Here is a 16,254-nt window from a genome sequence, read left to right as displayed (position 1 = left end):
ATATATATATGTGTGTGTATATATATATATATATATATATATATATATATATATATATATATATATATATAATATTATATATATTTTTTTTTTTTTTACTGTTTATTTTTGCTAAGAATTCATACCTTCAACAAACCTTGACATGGTTTCATGTTGAATTTTTCAGGCTGCAATGGATTTCTGCATGAATATGAACACCAAAGCGAACCGAAGGAAACTGGTTCGAGCTCTTTTTATTGTTCCTAGGCAAAGGTAATATTTAAGTGTAAAATGTTAGTGAGCCTGTAAGGTTCTATACATTGTCTAAAATAACATCTTCCTGACAGTGCTGTCTGACAGAAGTGTATGAAACGCCAGAATTGCTAGACAGAAATACAAATCATTTGGCCAATAAAACTGGTCCAAAATATTTGTATTTCAACTGTGGGTTTAGCCATTTGTCTGGAGTTGAGCTGTAATCAGACTAAAAGGGGGATAAAGGCTTCAAGGGCTTGTAAGTGCCAGTTCACACAGGCACGGAAACGTGTTCCAAGTTCCTGTGCGGCGACTCTGATTTCAGTGTGATATTTTTATTTTTTCCCGCTTATTCATTTGAGTGGGCTGAAATCGCACTGTATTGCACCAAAAGTAGTGCATGCACTCGTTTGAAAAACGCACTGCAACTGGATCACATGGTATGCTGGGTACCGTGCGATCCAGTTCAGACAAACTCTGCATTTTGCGATGTGTTTGGAGTGTCGTTAGGAATCTATTGACCCCTGCAGCAGATGAACCCTGCAGTGTGCTTGGAACACAGTGCGGGAAGCGCACACAGACTGCAGGTTTTCTCGCACCATATTGCAATGTGAATGGGCACTCAAGGTAAATTTTTAGGGAGCTGCATTTTTATTTTATTTTTTCTGCAAACTGATGAAAGATGTTCATGTTTTTTCACTGGCTTTTGTTTTGGCAAATCAACTTTCGAAGGGTAAGGGCCCTTTCACACGGGGCGGATCAGTAATGATCCGCCTCCGTATGTCCGTAAGCTCAGCGGGGATCGCTCCGTATATCCCCGCTGAGCCGTCGGATGACAGAGCGGTCTCCGCACACTGTGCAGGGACCGCCCTGTCTTTTCTCCGCTCTCCCCTATGGGGGGAGCGGATGAACATGGACCAGATGTCCGTGTTCATCCGATCCGATCCGCAGACGGAAGAAAAAATAGGATCTTCTTCCATCTGCAAAATCGGATGTTTGCGGAGGTGGAGGATTACAGGTGTCGGCGGATGTTCATCCGCTGACACCCGCAATCCCATAGGGACCAATGTAAGTCCATTTTTCATCCGCAAACGGATGGTTGAAAAAGCGGACATACGGTCCGCACGTGTGAGAGGGGCCTAACACTTCATATGCCAAGTTTTATTTTGACTGTGTGGATGGCTTTTTTTTTTTTAAATGTTTGTGTAAAATGTTCTATACTTGATATACTTGCCTGTTTCAAATCCAAACCTCATTGCACACTTGCACCACATAGCCCTTATTTGTGACATGTAAGGTAGATGTTCTAGAAAATAATCCTACCCTTAGACAACACAAAATATCTTTGTTTGCTGGATAATAAAAACTATTTTGATAACCACCTCTTGTTCTTTATTAGATTGGATCTGTTGCCATTTTACGCACGATTGGTTGCCACATTGCACCCATGCATGTCTGATGTGGCAGAAGACCTTTGTTCCATGTTAAAAGGGGACTTCCGATTTCATGTAAGTTGGAGTTTCCAGTTTGTTTTTAAAGGTTTTGCATATGTGTGTGTGTGTGTGTGTGTGTGTGTGTGTGTGTGTGTGTATATATGTGGGTGTCTAGTCAGACATGAGTTGATGTTGGCAGTGGAAAGAGTGTTCACAAAAAGGTAGACTGTTCTCATAGTAGCCGCTGCCATCTATCTTGGATATCTTACTGTAACTATTTGAAGATGTTTCTTCATGCCAAGGTTCTGCTGGCAGAATATTTTAAGATACTATTAAAGGTTCACTTTACTCTCTCATGCCCCGATCTGCAACCAGCTATTACTGCAATTTCTGTCCAACTGTTAATTTAACTTGGGCAGTGAACAACCAACAGCATTCTGTCTTCTAGGACTGTGCTTTGGTGGAGCAATTATAAGCATTATCATTGATACCGTAGAATGTCATGACACAGATATCTAGAATGGCCCTGACCTCTGTCTATATGCGCAGAATCTTATGGCTAAAAGCCTGGACAGCTGAATCTGCCTGTAAAACGCACCTCACTCCTATATCCTTTTGAAGAGGGATTTCTCTTTTTTTTGGCCTTGGACCATATTCTAGACACAGCCCAAGCAAGTCTTTCCTCCAGAAAACAAGCTTGTCTCTCTAATCTCACACTCTGGCCTTGAGGTTACAGAGGCATCCCATTGATATTCTCTTTTCAGTAACTTTTTTCTTTTTTTTTCAAAGCCCTTCACATTATTCCATTAAAGGCCTCTCCAGCACAACATCCTGTTGCCCTGCAACAGACATGCCATTTGCTTCCTTTCCCTCTAACCACTTTTGCTTAGAATAAAGATTACGACTCTCGTGGTGTAACATGATCTTTCACATTATACCAAAAATTGGACTAACTTTACTGTTGTGTGTTGTTTTTATTTATTTTTTTCCCCAAAAAAAATATTTTGAAAGACCGCTGTGCAAATACAGTATGACATAAAATATTGCAACAACCGCAATTTTATTCTCTAGGGTCTCTACTAAAAAAATGTTTTTATAATGTTTGGGGGTTCTAAGTAACAAGTGTCAGAAAAAGGTTTGGTATTTAAGTGGTTAAACTGACCTCCTTTACACACACAAGTTTGATCTAAAAGAACCAAGAGATAGGGCTCTTTCACACGTCCGTTCCGTTCGTCCGTTTTTTGGACGTCCGTTAACGGACTGCAATGCTTCCCTATGGGCTAGCGTCCGTTAGCGGATGAGCATCCGCTAACGTCCGTTAGCATCCGTCTGCGTTCAGTTCCGTTTTTTTGGACGGAAGAAAACCCTATTTTTCTTCCGTCTAAAAAACGGAACGGACGAAAAACGGACGTTAACGGATGATCCGTTTATCATCCGTTCCGCTAACATCCGTTTTTCTATGTAAAAAGCCCAACAAAAAAAAAAAAAAACGGATGAATAAACGGATGGAAAAACTGATGCAAAAACGGATGCAAAAACGGATGCAAAAACGGATGCAAAAACTGATGAAAAACTGACGAAAAACTGACGAAAAACTGATGGGAAAACGGATCAACTGATGAAAAAAAAACTGATCTGAAAAACTGAACGGACGTGTGAAAGAGCCCATAGTTGTATCTCTTCTCTATCTACCAACTCTGAAGAATGTTGATAAACATTGGCTGCTTTTTTTTTTTACAGCTCTGAGCACTGCACTTGTCACGTAGAATCAGGAAATGTTGGGTTAAGCTTGTGAGGGGGGGGGTTGAATCGAGTTTGCAATCTTAACGATTAATCGTGCAGCTCTAGTAGATTTCTATAGTGAAAATGTGTATAGAGGGCGCTATACTACAATAAAGTGCCTGATATTACCAATCCACAATACATATAGTGATAAAAAGCAAATTAACATTTAGTTAAATGTGACGATTCCATAAAAAATGTTCTATATATATTTCGCCATTCATAGTGCTAAAAGTGGATTTCAATAAATAAATAGATAGAGTCCCAATAATATTGTTCAATATAATCCACCAACAGATTCTCTTGATAGCTTGTGAAGTAATTGTAGCTTGTGAAGTAATTGTTGCTTAGAGTGATATTATTCCTCCACCAAACATTAATGGTTGCCGTCACCCAAAGTGCTCAAAACTAAATGCGCTTACCAGAGCCACCTGACCTCTTTGATTAGAAAGAAAGTTAGATAGAGCTTTAGCAGGATTGTGCCTGCACACTTGCCAGAAAGAACAGGAAATTGATTCGATGACCTCTCCCTCCGATCCCCAGGCTAGATATATATAAAAAAAATAGGAGGAAAACCCATCGCGTAATACTGTTTTATATTAAAAATATTATAAAAAATCTATATATTTATTTATTGGAATACACATTTCCCCATTCTTAGTGCTAAAAGTGTATTCCAATAAATATATAGATTTTTTATAATATTTTTAATATAATAAACAGTATTACGCGATGGGTTTTCCTCCTATTTTCTTAAATATCTAACCTGGGGATTCGAGGGAGAGGTTATCTAATCAATTTCCTGTTCTTTCTGGCAAGTGTGCAGGCACAATCCTGCTAAAGCTCTATCTAATCAAAGAGGTCAGGTGGCTCTGGTAAGCGCATTTAGTTTTGAGGACTTTGGGTGACGGCAACCATTAATGTTTGGTGGAGGAATGACATCACTCTAATGCCTTGTTTCCACTGCACGGATCGGTTCGGGTCAGTAAGAATGGAGCGGTTAGAATGGGACCGGTCCTATTCTGCAGAGCATTTCCACTGCAAATCGGACCATGCAAGGTTTAGAAAAAAAGCCTAGCACATCCACCAATCAGTGAGATGTATTTGTAGGTCCGCCCTAATGGAACCGTTCCATTCTCTATGGCCCCACATCTGAAGCAGGACCCAGAATGGTCCGGTACGGTTCGCTTTTATGGCACGCTTTCATAATGGAAACACCCAAAAAAGCGTACCGTACCGAACCGATCCGCTCAGTGGAAACGAGGCATAAGCAACAATTACTTCACAAGCTATCAAGAGAATCTGTTGGTGGATTAATTTGAACAATATTATTGGGACTCTATCTATTTTTTTTTTGGAATACACTTTTAATTTGCGATTTATCACTATATGTATTGTGGATTGGTAATTTCAGGCACTTTATTGTAGTATAGCGCCCTCTATACACACATTCACTATTGCAATCAAGTATATAGTACTTTTTTTCAGAGGAGCAGCTTTAGATTTATTTTCAGATATTTAATACTGGCACTGAAATACACACTCATTTATCACTAGTAGATTTCTAACCTAAACATGACAAAGGGGAAGTCTTCTACCATGCTAATCAATGGTGAGTGTTCCAATCTATCACCGTTCAGGGAACATTGTAACCCATCATCATAATGCAGCTTAGAGCGATAAAGCGGTCCCTGCACCATTGGGCACCCATTCTTCAGAGATACCCAATTAGGGGGCACTGAGACAATGCCACAGCTGTGGCCTACATCAATAACCAGGTGGGTGCCAAGAGGAAGCAAATTACAAACTAGGGCTGAAAGGAACCCAAAAGGGTTGGACCAGGTAGTATATACTATACAAGGCTTTATTGAAAAATATGTAAATATTATAAAAAATTTAATAATAAAAACGGAGCTTAAAGGGGTGTATAGGTTCCTTTTTTTTTTTTTTTAAATAACTAACATGTTATACTTGCCTCCACTCTGCAGTTCTTTTTGCACAGAGTGGCCCCAATCCTGCTGTTCTGGGGTCCCTCAGCGGCTGTCTCGGCTCCTCCCCGCTAAAGCTAACCCCCTCTAGGAAGCTCTTTCCCAAGGGGGTTAGTTGGCGGGCGCGGTCCCGTGTCATACAGTGGGCGTCCATAGATGCCAACTGTATAGCTGGCGGCCATGTCATTCGATGTGATTGATAGCAGCGCAGCTATTGGCTCCCACTGCTGTCAATCTATCCAATCAACAGCCAGACTCGGTGGAGAAGGGGACGCGCACAGCAGGTTAATAGGTTCAGGTAAGTAAAACGGAGGGGCTGGGGGGCCCGTGACAGCCAGGTGTTTTTTCACCTTCATGCATAGGATGCATGAAGGTGAAACACGAACCTTTACAACCCTTTAACCAGTTCTCATCTGGCTTATAGCCGATTGATGGCTGGGTGGGGGTTTCATTGTTCTGAGTGGACATCGTATGACATCCTTCAGAACAGCCGCTTATGCACGCCCCGATTTGTGGTGCGTCGCTTAAACACACCGCATAACCGAGTGCCAGTTATTGGCATTCCTCTCACACTGATAGCGTGCGAAGAGGGGAGTACCGATAAGCGGCTTTACTCAGTGAGGGCCTCTGCACTGATAATCGGTGCAATGATTATCTGTGCAGCCCCACCAGTGATGCCTGTCAGGGCCCATCAGTGCCGCATATTAATGCTGCTTCATCAGTGCCCCTCAGTGTAGACTCATAAGCGCACGGTGAAGGAGAAAAATTACTTATTTACAAAATGATATAACCGAAAACTAAAACCTCTCTTTTTCTGGGGGATTCTTTTTGTTTTAGCAAAAAAAAGTGGTGGTTAAATGCCACCAAAAGAAATCCCTCTAAAAAAAAAAAAACTACAAAAATGTTGCTTGGGTACAGAGTTGCATGACCAGGCAATTGTCATTCAAAGGAGGATTGTGTTAAAGTTTTGGGAAAAAGTTTTTTTTTTTTCTGTCTAAACAGAAAAAAAACACTGCGCTAACGTAAATATAAATAATTGATAAAACACGTGAAAATGTAAATAAGCAGCCAGTACTAATTACCATAGTAAACCAAAAACTAAAAAAACATGAGATAGTACAGCGCTGTGGAATGAGTGACCACCAGAAAATACAAAAATTAATCGTATAAGGTGAACTAATAAGTGACAACAAAATTATATATGAAAGTTTGAAGAGTAAAACATAAAAAAGCATCCAATTCAGTGAAAAAGTTCATAAGTGAAATAAATCTTCTTGGGTAATCTTATGTGTTTGAAATAGGAAATCCTCCACCAGAAAAGGACACCGGATAAGTGAGAATGGGATCTCCTTACCAGAAAGGAAGACCGGATTTGCAGCGGTCTTATAGGGCCTAGGGATGTTTAAACTTAGTCTTCCCAAAAAAGACTGCTCCAGGGACTGGCAAGATCCAAAGGACTGGCTCCTAATCGAGTGTACTCCAACAATCCAGCAATCAGTTGGCATTAGATAACATGGAATGGAGAATAATGGAATACCACATAGTGCATTACTGTATAAGGAACTTGTTTAATGAAAAACAGATGTGCACTTACAGTTGTGTAGTAAAATACAGCGCATGTGGGACAATCGTAGTGGGAGAGGATGGGGTCTCCTCGGGTCCTCCTCCGTCTGCTTCGGAACTCCGTCGTCACGTGTCTCCGTGTAGCGTGATGACGTCACCCAGCTTAGCCACTCCTACGCGTTTCGTCACGAATAGGACGTCTTCGGGGATAGGCTGCTGTGTTAAAGTTTGCTGGATGTCTTCCAGCTTCAAAATTAGGTTAACCACTAGGGGTCCGTGCTATACCTGAATGCCGGCCACAACCTGGACCCCAAATGCCGGGAGGCAGTCAATGGACGTCCTCCCCTTTGCAGGCGCAACGTGCGCCCCCCTGCAGGGAGCGTGCTGTGATCACTGAGACTCGGGTGATCACAGATCCGTGTAAGGGGCCGGTCCCGCCCCTTACCATGTGATCAGCTGTCAGCCAATGACAGCTGATCACGTGATGTAAACAAAGGATCGGTAATCATCTGTGTCCAGAAATACTGCCTGCCAGTGCCCACAAGTACCACCTATTAGTGCTGCCTTATCGGTGCCGCCCATCAGTGCAGCCTCATCAGCGTACATCAATGAAGGAGACAAATTACCTGTTTGCAAAATTTTATAATAAAATAATATAATTATTTTTTAATCTGTCTATTAAAAATTTTTTTAACAAAAAATAAAAACCGCAGAGGTGATTAAATGCCACCAGAAGAAAGCTCTATTTGTGGGAAAATGATAAAAAATTTATTTGGGTACAGTGTTGTATGACCGCGCAATTGTCATTCCAAATGCATCAGCGCTGAAAGCTGAAAATTGGTCTGGGCGGGGGGTTTAAGTGTCCAGTAAGCAAGTGGTTAATCGACTTGCTGCAGCTTCTAATGCCGATTGTGAATTCTCAAATTGTGCAATGAAATCCGAGTGAGTTTTAGTGTATAGTGGAATGGGCAAAACTGATTGAAAGTAAGGCAGAAGTTCCGCTTTAACTAATGATTACTAAATTAAAATTGGAGTAAAATGTATGAGTTAAATGTATGTTTCTTAAACTTCTGAAACGTATTGCATGTTTCCATAGGTAAGGAAAAAGGATCAGATAAACATTGAAACCAAGAACAAAACCGTGAGATTCATTGGAGAGCTTGCCAAGTTTAAAATGTTCAGTAAAACAGACACTGTACATTGTTTAAAGGTTTGTGTTTTACGGATTCATTCAGTTTTTGTATTGTATTCCTTTGCTGTGAAGTATGCTTGTGTGGTAGTCACGTTACTTAATTTGCTGTATGTGTTCAGTTTAAAAAAAATCTGTTGCATTAATCGGTATTTTTTTTTTTTACAGTTTGACTTCCTAGTTAAAGAAGTCTGGTCTAATAGTGCACCAGGATACTATGTTAAAGTTGCACTTTTTGTCAACTGACTTTGATTGTATTGGTACAGCAGCTCTAGTGCCTGACACCTTTTAAACTGTGTCGGCGTTTGCCCTCTTTACCAAATTAAAATGGTATAAACCCAGCGTATAATAGGGACGCTTCTGTTGCATCATGGAAGCTGTGTTTTTTTTTTTTTTTTTTTTAACGCTCACTTTGATGCAAAGTAGAATTGTGTGTATAAGAGAGAGATAGAGAGACCGTGTTGTTTTATCCATTTGGGTTAAAGGGCATGCTAAAGACTAAGTTCACTTTCAGGAGCATGTTACACCTATATTTAAGGTGTAACATGTAAAATTGGGACCACACAACAGCATCATTCATTCATTCACTCGGTTTCCTGTAAATGAATTGGACTACAAGTACCATCAGCCTATCTTCCATATGCATTCATCCAAAAAAAAATTTTTTTTAATGGATATGGAAGATAGTAGGAACATGTGTAGATAAATGATGAAATGTACTTTGTCTTAATGATAAAGTAACTAATAGATATTCATCAAGATTCTATGTATTGAATAATTAATGGGAACAATGTATATTGCAAATTAATTAATCTATATATATATATATAAAACTGTGTGTGTGTGTGTGTGTGTATGTTCCAGCATCACGTCCAAACGGCTAAAGATATTAAAGGGGTTGTAAATGATTTTTTTTTTTTTTCATAATAAGCATCCTTTACCTGCAGACATTCCTCTTTTCACTTCCTCATTGTTCGTTTTTGCTCCGAATTTGCTCTATTTCTTCTCTGTTCTGTTCACTTCCTGCTTGTCTGATTTTACTGACCACCGTGAAGGGAGGCTTTACTGTGGTGGTCAGTAACATGCTCACCCCCTCCTGGGAACTACATCTGTGTGGCAGGACGCTCTCTACGTGTTAGAGACTTAAAGGAGGTGTGAATTACTGTTACTTATATGTCAGCAACAAACATAGGATAGGTGGTTTAACCCTTACCCACCCCCATTTGCCATGGTCGGGGTTTTCCTTTAACCAGTTCCCGACCTCCTCATGTACATTTACGTCAGCAGAATGGCACGGACAGGCGCATCCACGTACCTGTACGTCCTCTGCTAGACGTGGGTGGGGGGTCCGATTGGGACCCCCCCGGTACATGCGGAGGTCGGGTCCGCGGCTATTTGTTTTTAGCCGCTCCGTCGCGATCGCTCCCCAGAGCTGAAGAACGGGGAGAGCCGTGTGTAAACACGGCTTCCCCGTGCTTCACTGTGGCGGCGCATCGATCGAGTGATCTCTTTTATAGGGAAGACTCGATCGATGGTGTCAGTCCTACAGCCACACCCCCCTACACTAGTAAACACACACTAGGTGATCCCTAAATGTTACAGCGCCCCCCTGTGTTTAACTCCCAAACTGCAACTGTCATTTTCACAATAAAGAATGCAATTTAAATGCATTTTTTGCTGTGAAAATGACAATGGTCCCAAAAATGTGTCAAAATTGTCCGAAGTGTCCGCAATGTCGCAGTCACGAAAAAAATTGCTGATCGCCGCCATTACTAGTAAAAAAAATAAAAATGCATAAAAACTATCTCCTATTTTGTAAACGCTATACATTTTGCGCAAACCAACCGATAAACGATTATTGCGTTTTTTTTTTTTACCAAAAATAGGTAGAAGAATACGTATCGGCCTAAACTGAGGAAAAAAAAAAAATTATATATGTTTTTGGGGGATATTTATTACAGCAAAAAGGAAAAAATATTGCATTTTTTTTTAAATTGTCGCTCTATTTTTGTTTATAGCGCAAAAAATAAAAACCGCAGAGGTGATCAAATACCACCAAAAGAAAGCTCTATTTGTGAGGAAAAAAGGACGCCAATTTTGTTTGGGAGCCACGTCGCACGACCAAGCAATTGTCTGTTAAAGCGACGCAGTCCCGAACTGTAAAAACCCCTTGGGTCTTTAGCCAGCATATTGGTCCGGGGCTTAAGTGGTTAAAGTCCCATTCAACTCTATGGGAAATACATGTTACTTCATAACTTCCAAACGGCTGTAGATATTTTCGATAACACTTGGTCACATGTTACCTATATGTCCACTTAAACTATAGGATAGTTAATTTATCCCTTAACTACCCCCATTTGTGAGGGTCGGGGTTTTTGTTTAAAGTCCCATGCAAATCAATGGGAAATGTATGTTCCCACATAACTTCTGTACGCCTGGAGATATTTCAATAATACCTGGTACACAGATTACTTATATGCCAAATAAAAATATATGACAGTTAAATTAACCCTTACCTACACCCTTATATAAAAGATGGGTATATTTATATTCCTATGATTTTCCTCCCCAAAAGGTTAAGATAGGAAGACCGGGCAACGCCGGGTATTCAGCTAGTCTTGTATAAATGTAAAAAAAAATTGTATTTGGGGGGGGGAGGTTAGATCAATTAAAGGAAATTGAAAACAAGTACCGTCAGCCATTGTGGCTGAAGGCATGTAGTTCTCAGTGAAGGGCGTTGGTGAGCACTCTTATAGTCCATTGATTGTTTTTGCCATTCAGTAACTGCCTGCCCATATCGGAAGAACAGGCTTACTGAGTGCCTGCAGCATTCCACGTATTGCAGATCGTGAGCGCAATGTAAAGGCTACAATGTATAACTATAATGCATGTTTTTTTTTTTTTTTTTTTACAAAAGTAAAACATTTTTTCCCTTAACCCTAAGGCCCCATACACACGAGAGAATTTATCCGCGAATACGGTCCAGCGGACCGTTTCCGCGGATAAATCCTCTCGAGGATTTCTGCGGATTTTCATGCGATGGAGTGTACTCACCATCGCATTGAAATCCGCGCCGAAATCCTCTGGCGATGACGTGTCGCGCCGTCGCCGCGATTATGACGCGGCGACGTGTGCGACGCTGTCATATAAGGAATTCCACGCATGCGTCGAATCATTACGACGCATGTGGGGGATCCCTTCGGACGGATGGATCCGGTGAGTCTGTACAGACCAGATTTGTTTAGCATGTCAGCGAATATTCGATCTGCTGGAATCCATCCCAGGGGAGAAATATCCGCGGAAACAGATCCGCTGGAGTGTACACACCATAGGATCTATCCGCTGAAACCCATTCGCTGGGATTTTTCAGCGGATGGATTCTATCGTGTGTATGGGGCCTAACAATTAACTACTCTGTTTTGATCTATTAAATTTACAGTTTGAAAGTATTTTGTTCAATCTGTTTTGATAAGTGCAAAAAAAAATTGATCCTGCCAGAGATATTGTCAACTCAACTTATCAGTTACATTGTGCCTGTACGGACTGCAGACCCCTACCCCTCCCTGTTACGGAGAGGGGGAGATGTTCTATAGTCCTATCTTAGGGTGACAATGCTGCTTCTTGGGGGGGGGGGGCCCTCCCCTGCTCTCTTGTCATAATATTTGTTTGACAGAAGCAGGATCTAATGGCTCCCGCAGTAGCCTTTTTGTAGCACCTCACAGCTCTGGATCAAGAATGGGCTAATGTAAGTATAAGGGGGAACCTATGCACAGAAGGTTTTTTTTGTTTTTTTTTTACCTTAATGCATACATTGCATTAAAGTGGTTGTAAAAGCACTAAGTGCCATTTATGTCTGCTGCTTTGTTCCTGTGCCATGTACATGAATCAATTCTGACAATGTTTCCTAACACCAAGAGAAAAAGGTGACAGGCGAGGGATCTCCAGCTGATTGACGGCCTCAGCACTATTCCTGTGAGAAGGGGGTGTGTTTCTTCCCTCCCCCAATCCCCTTTTTTCGGAACTTTTAGACCAGCTTTATAATTTCTGGACTTTGAACGTATGTAGAGAAGAGAAGACTGCAGTAAACAGGTACAACTATGCAGGAAGATTTGTTTAATCTCCTGTGTATCACCTGAGGATAGATCTTTACTTGGGTATATGTAAGCGTTTACAACCACTTCAAGGCAAAACAACTTTTATCTTTACAACCTGATTTGTGTGTGTACAAACAAAAATGCTCCATACCAGCTCTGCCCTTTAAAGTGGTTGTAAAGGCTGAAGGTTTTTTACCTTCATGCATGAAGGTAAAGAACCTTCAGTGTCCAGCTCTCACCCTCAGCCCCCCTAATACCCGAGCCCGACCTTGATGCAGCAATGTGCACGAGACCTGGGTCTCTCCCTCCTGATTGACTGAGATGCAGGAATCATTGGCTCCTGCTGCTGTCAATCGCATCCAGTGTCTTATGGACCCGAAGAGCCAGCTCGGGAGCAAGCATGCATGAGTGCCCCCGCAGCAAGCAACTTGGTATGGGGGGCACTTGGCAAGGGGGAGGGAAGATTGGGACTGCTCTGTGCAAAACCAACAAGTATAACATGATTTTTTTTTTTTACTTTTTCCTTTACAGTTACTTTTAACAGTGCTCACTTATTTAACCACTTAAGGACCCATTCACGCGGATATACGTCGGCAGAATGGCACGGCTGGGCACAATCGTGTACATGTCTCTTTAAGTGGGGTCGCGTCCGAAGCGCCGTGGCCGCGCCCGCGGGACCCACGTAACCCGCGGACTTGATCGCCACCGGTGTCTGGAGCTGAAGAACGGGGAGAGGTGTGTGTGTAAACACACCTTCCCCGTTCTTCACAGTGGCACTGTTATTGATCGTCTGTTCCCTGATATAGGGAAAGGCGATCAATGACGTCACACGTCCAGCCCCGCCCCCTACAGTTAAAAACACATATAAGGTCACACTTAACCCCTTCAGTGCCCCCTAGTGGTTTACTTCCAAACTGTAATTGTCATTTTCACAGTAAACAATGCATTTTTATAGCACTTTTTGCTGTGAAAATGACAATGGTCCCAAAAATGTGTCAAAATTGTCCGATGTGTCCGCCATAATGTCGCAGTCACGGAAAAAATCGCTGATCGCTGCCATTAGCAGTAAAAAAAAAAAATATTAATAAAAATGCAATAAAACTATCCCCTATTTTGTAAACGCTATAAATTTTGCGCAATCAAAAATAGGTAGAAGAATACTTATTGGCCTAAACTGAAGACATTTTTTTTGTATGTATGTATGTGTGTGTGTGTGTGTGTGTGTGTATATATATGTGTGTGTGTGTGTGTATATATGTATATATATATATATATATATATATATATATATATATATATATATATATATATATATATATATATATATTATTTTTTTTTTTTTTTTTGGGGGGGGGGATATTTATTATAGCAAAAGGTAAAAAATATTGCATTTTTTTTCAAAATTGTCGCTCTATTTTTGTTCATAGCCCAAAAAATAAAATTTCGGAGGGGTGATCAAATACCACCAAAAGAAAACTCTATTTGTGGGAAAAAAAGGACGCCAATTTTGTTTGGGAGCCACGTCGCACGACCGCGCAATTGTCGCTTGAAGCGATGCAGTGCCGAATCGCAAAAAAGGGGCAAGGTCCTTAACCTACATAATGGTTCGGGTCTTAAGTGGTTAAAATGACTGCACCTGTTGTCATTACATCCTCTTTTTGTATTTTTTTTTTATCCAGTTGAAACATGTGGAATGCGACAAACTGATTATTTTATTTTCTCTTTTTTATGTACGTTTTTGAGATATATATTTTTTTTCAAGTTTAGGTACTTTTCTGAGTGGAAATGTAGTTTTTTTGAAACACCTATTGTTTTAGATGTTTAATATTGAATGTATAAGCAAACTGAATATTTATACAGTATGTCTTTATTTGCTGTGCCATATTTGAGATCTTGTGAAGAAGTCTTCCATGATGGTTGGTGGGGGACAGATGAGACGGACAATCCTAAAAGTGGTTCCTAATGGACTTCAGAGGCAGGTTTCATCTGAACAGAGCAGCATTCAGTGGCACAGGCCTTTTTTCCTGACAGGGTCACTTTAATGGAAGTCTACACCTTGTGTTGTATTTGTAAAAAATTATTAAATAAAAGCATGCATTTAAAAAAAAATATTCTAAGCTATGTCTATTTAATTTGTGCAGATGCTTTTGTCAGATTTTTCACATCACCATATTGAGATGGCCTGCACCCTGCTTGAAACCTGTGGACGATTCCTCTTCAGGTCTCCAGACTCGCACTTACGCACCAGTGTTCTCTTGGTAAGATCGCACATTCTATATGAGTCAGTCTTTTTGGAGAGTGCACTTGTGTACAGATACAAAATTTTCATAAATTATTTTATATTTCATTAATATTCACTGTACATACTGTAAATACATAAGTGTGATATTATTTGTATATATTTATTGTGTATATGTATGTGCAATGTGAGCATGTATATAATAGCCTAAATACTGGTATGAATCTGTTGTTTTTTTATTTTATTGGTGATTACATTTATAAAAAACGTTTTCTTTAAGAAACTGGTCAAAACGGTAATCGTAATAAATGTCATTTTCTTTGTGGAACAGTAAAGCTCACTGCACGTAACATATTTTAAGGACCCCGGTGCAAATCATGAGTGCTAGCATCTTAAAAGCTTTCCTCCTTTGGTATATGTGCGCCTGTAACATTTGTGTCTCTAACCTCTTTCACAATCGTGAGGTATTCTGGTGTCTGTTTATTTACATATTATTCACACTAATCTTTCTTAGGCAGGCCATAGATGATGCAGTTTTCTTTCCTGTTACCTGTGGTTGCCGGGAAACCGCTTGCTCTCCCGTGAAGCTATTGTGTTCCGAGGGAGGGGGACCACCCCTGCCGGAGAACACCATGATTACTGCTAGAGGCTACAGCCCCTGGCAATAATTGCATGTAAAAATCTGGCATGCTGGTTGTACCCAAGTCAATTGATGGGTCGACTTGGGTACAATCGGCCTGCCAGTGCCAATACATGGCTCAAATCAGCTTGGATTCGAATCGTCTGTGGCCAGCTTTAGCTGAATTACTTATCAGGCTAGTTCACAGGTGGCATCCTCTACATCACCCAGGATTTTCACACAATTGTTTCTTTTACAATGTGTTTAGTATCCTGTTGTTCCAATAGTCTGTCAGTCTTCAGACAGATAGATGCAGTATTTAAATGTCATCACTTTGTTCCCTGTGTTAAAGTCAATGGTGCTGTAAACAGAACTGCTGAAGGTAGAGATGAGCCCCGTTGCTCACCTCCACTGACCTGAGAAATTATGTTTTGCTTTGCATACATTGTTCATGTTTTGGCCTGCTGAAACAATGTTGCAAACCAAGGAAAGTTTGAACCTGGCTCGTTACTGAAATAATTTTGCCCTAACTTTTACTTCTCATGAGGTAGACAGCCTGTAAGTAGGGATTCTAATTATAAAAAAAAGAACAGAGCACTATGGTTTGAAATTCCATTTAAGGGCTTGTGTAAGCAGCAGTGGAATGTAAAGGTGTGTACAGTACTCTTAACTGTATTTTTTTATAAAGTCACGTAAATCTGCCTGTTTTGCAATCATATGTGTTTATAAACAACCCTTTGCAACTGTTCTTATGTAAGAATATGATTCATCTCCTATATTGTAAAGATGTCACTCCAAGCCTGTATGAACATTACCCTGCAATTGGAACTTGAGGTGCTGACCAAAGGGAGCCCAACCATCTTTTATGCACTCAGTAGGAACGCAAAAAGTCACACTTTGATTTGTGACTTCCTGATTTCTTATTGAATGCAGAAAAAGGTGGTTTTATTTATGCAGGTTTTTTTTTTCTCACTTTTATATAACTTTACTTTTAAGGTGTCAGTCTAACTCTTCAGCCTAGTAGTCAAGGGCCAGAGGTTACCTGATGACTGACTGTTGCTGCTATGTAAACTGCCTGACTTCACACTCTTGGGCAGATTCACAGAGAAAGGC

At 40.6% G+C, this 16,254-nt stretch overlaps 1 protein-coding gene across 1 annotated transcript in view; it reads left to right on the top strand.

Moving 5' to 3' along the window:
- UPF2 (UPF2 regulator of nonsense mediated mRNA decay) overlaps positions 1 to 16,254 on the top strand; it is a 102,034-nt gene that overhangs the window by 36,909 nt on the left and 48,871 nt on the right. The window contains 4 exon segments of the mRNA XM_040343392.1: positions 167 to 252; positions 1,634 to 1,742; positions 8,097 to 8,210; positions 14,425 to 14,541. Coding sequence (XP_040199326.1) covers positions 167 to 252; positions 1,634 to 1,742; positions 8,097 to 8,210; positions 14,425 to 14,541 — 426 coding nt within the window.

Source organism: Rana temporaria, chromosome 3, assembly GCF_905171775.1.
Source record: "Rana temporaria chromosome 3, aRanTem1.1, whole genome shotgun sequence".
Classification (NCBI taxonomy): Eukaryota; Metazoa; Chordata; class Amphibia; order Anura; family Ranidae; genus Rana; species Rana temporaria.
The sequence above is the reverse complement of the archived record's forward strand: the minus strand, read 5'-3'. Positions and strand labels throughout refer to the sequence as shown.